The sequence below is a fragment of the Musca vetustissima genome, unplaced genomic scaffold (genome assembly GCF_032173495.1).
Source record: "Musca vetustissima isolate MV318-11 ecotype Yass unplaced genomic scaffold, APGP_CSIRO_Mvet_v1 utg56881, whole genome shotgun sequence".
Lineage (NCBI taxonomy): Eukaryota > Metazoa > Arthropoda > Insecta > Diptera > Muscidae > Musca > Musca vetustissima.
Genome location: NW_026878537.1, coordinates 223,961 through 225,896, shown reverse-complemented (window position 1 = coordinate 225,896; position 1,936 = coordinate 223,961). Strand labels below are relative to the sequence as shown.

General features: G+C 32.6%; 1 protein-coding gene across 1 annotated transcript; it reads left to right on the top strand.

Moving 5' to 3' along the window:
• Positions 1 to 330: 330 nt before the first annotated feature.
• On the top strand, positions 331 to 943 carry LOC133323275 (cuticle protein 7-like). The gene is made up of 2 exons (XM_061532216.1): positions 331 to 470; positions 662 to 943. The coding sequence occupies exons 1-2, from the start codon at positions 339 to 341 to the stop codon at positions 938 to 940; spliced, it is 411 nt and encodes a 136-aa protein (XP_061388200.1). The 5' UTR covers positions 331 to 338; the 3' UTR covers positions 941 to 943.
• The last annotated feature ends 993 nt before the right edge of the window (positions 944 to 1,936 follow it).

The window sequence follows — 1,936 nt, the reverse complement described above, 5'->3', positions numbered from 1 at the left end:
AAATGCAAGACAAAAGACTTTTGCAAAAAACCGGAGCATAACTAACGCCCATGGCAGGCTGCTGAGCTTTTTTTGAGTGGCAACAAGTGTGAAAAATTTTAATAATTTGCAAAACGTTTTATGGCGAAAATGCTATAACGTGACTGAGATATCCACATTGCTTTGGGGCGAAATTTTACTAAACTTTGTTGTCAGTCTTGTGAGTTATTATATAAGAAGCCATTAGGCGATTTAAACAAAAATATGGAAAAAGGGACAGTATCGGCTACTTTGGATTTCTTGTGGAGACTTTAATAGTGTTTTCTTTTTTTCTGATCTTTTTTCAGCTTGAATTAACAATGAAAGTAACAGGGAAAATATTGACAAGCTTAGCCTTTGCACTGCTGGTAATGGGAAGGAGCGGCATGTGTTTGGCTCCCTATTACATGGAATATTATGCAAATTACCATGACTTCCACAATGATGATAAGGTACGTTACATAGGGTAATTGGTATTGTTTTTTCTATGCTACAGGAAGTTGTAAATAAGTTTTCTGTATTTATCAGATTTCCATTTTATATTGTTCAAGTCCTTATAAATTTCTTGAATAGGAACATAAATCATACCTTTCTCCGATATTAATATAATTTCTGTTTCTCTTTTTTCATTTTCCTTCAATAGCTAAACTATAAATACCATTATTATATAGATCATGCTCCCTCCAAGGTACACATGATGCATATGGAAGAACGACATGGTGATAAAGTCACAGGACAATATGGTCTGCTGGAGCCCAATGGTATGGTGCGAAGTGTCCACTATCAAGTGGTAGGCGACAATGGATTCGAAAGTGTTGTACAAACTCGAACACCACACAGTTCCAGTCACATACGATTGATGAGTCACAAGCAACCCTTGCAGCCGATTCTGCTACAACAGCCGGTAGCATCTGTCATTTGAGATTTGTTTTTTGTTTATACATTAATGAGTTAATATTTAATAATTCGTTTTTCATTTATATATCGTTTTTTGTTATTGTTATAAAGACAATAAAAAAAAGTTGCGTGTCAGTTCTCATTAATTTTTCATTTACGAGTATATTTCTGTTGTTGTATTGTTCGGAGTGTATAAAATTATTAGATTGAAAATATCAAATGTGATTATTCTGCGGTTCAATCACTTCTCAGACCCAAACAACGAATAATTAAAAGAAGAAACAGGCTAAAAAAGATGATGAAATAATCAAGACTGTGTTCATCATTTTTTTGTTATGACAATAAATTTGTTTTCCATTTCGAAAACAGGAGTTCCGGAAATTTTAATAATAAAAGAGAAAATACTTATGCATCAAGTATATTTTTAGAATTTAAGTTCCGTTACTGAACCTGACATACTACTACAAGTATTTCATTGTTTACTTGAAAGCCTTCCTGTGCCCCCCAAAAAATAGTAAAACTTCCAATCAAATGTAGGAGAACACAAACCGAAATGACGTTATCTTTATAAACTTTTTAATTGAGAATTTGGTCGAGAACACCTGATAAACAGGAATGCCTCTTTACCAGAGTTTTTCAAATTACTAGTATTATTTTTTTAAAAGTATGAGACCAGAACATTTGAATCATTCAATCAAAATAAATTTTGTAGAGATTTCCACTTCTATTTATTTTTATATCTAAGTAGATGTCCTACATCATCAGGCAACCGCTGAAAATATTTATCGGAGACCCAATAAAGAACATATTTGTATTTCTGATTAGATTATAATTTAGTCTTCGTTTTTATGCTTAAAAGAGGCTGTAATTTGTATTTATGGGCATTTCAAGTGTGAACAACTTGTTTGAAGAATATTTCATTTCATGACCCTATTTTGACACACCCTCGGTGACATAAGAAAGTTCCTCCATTTATATACTAATTCATCACAAAAGCTATTTATATGCGAGTATCGGCCCA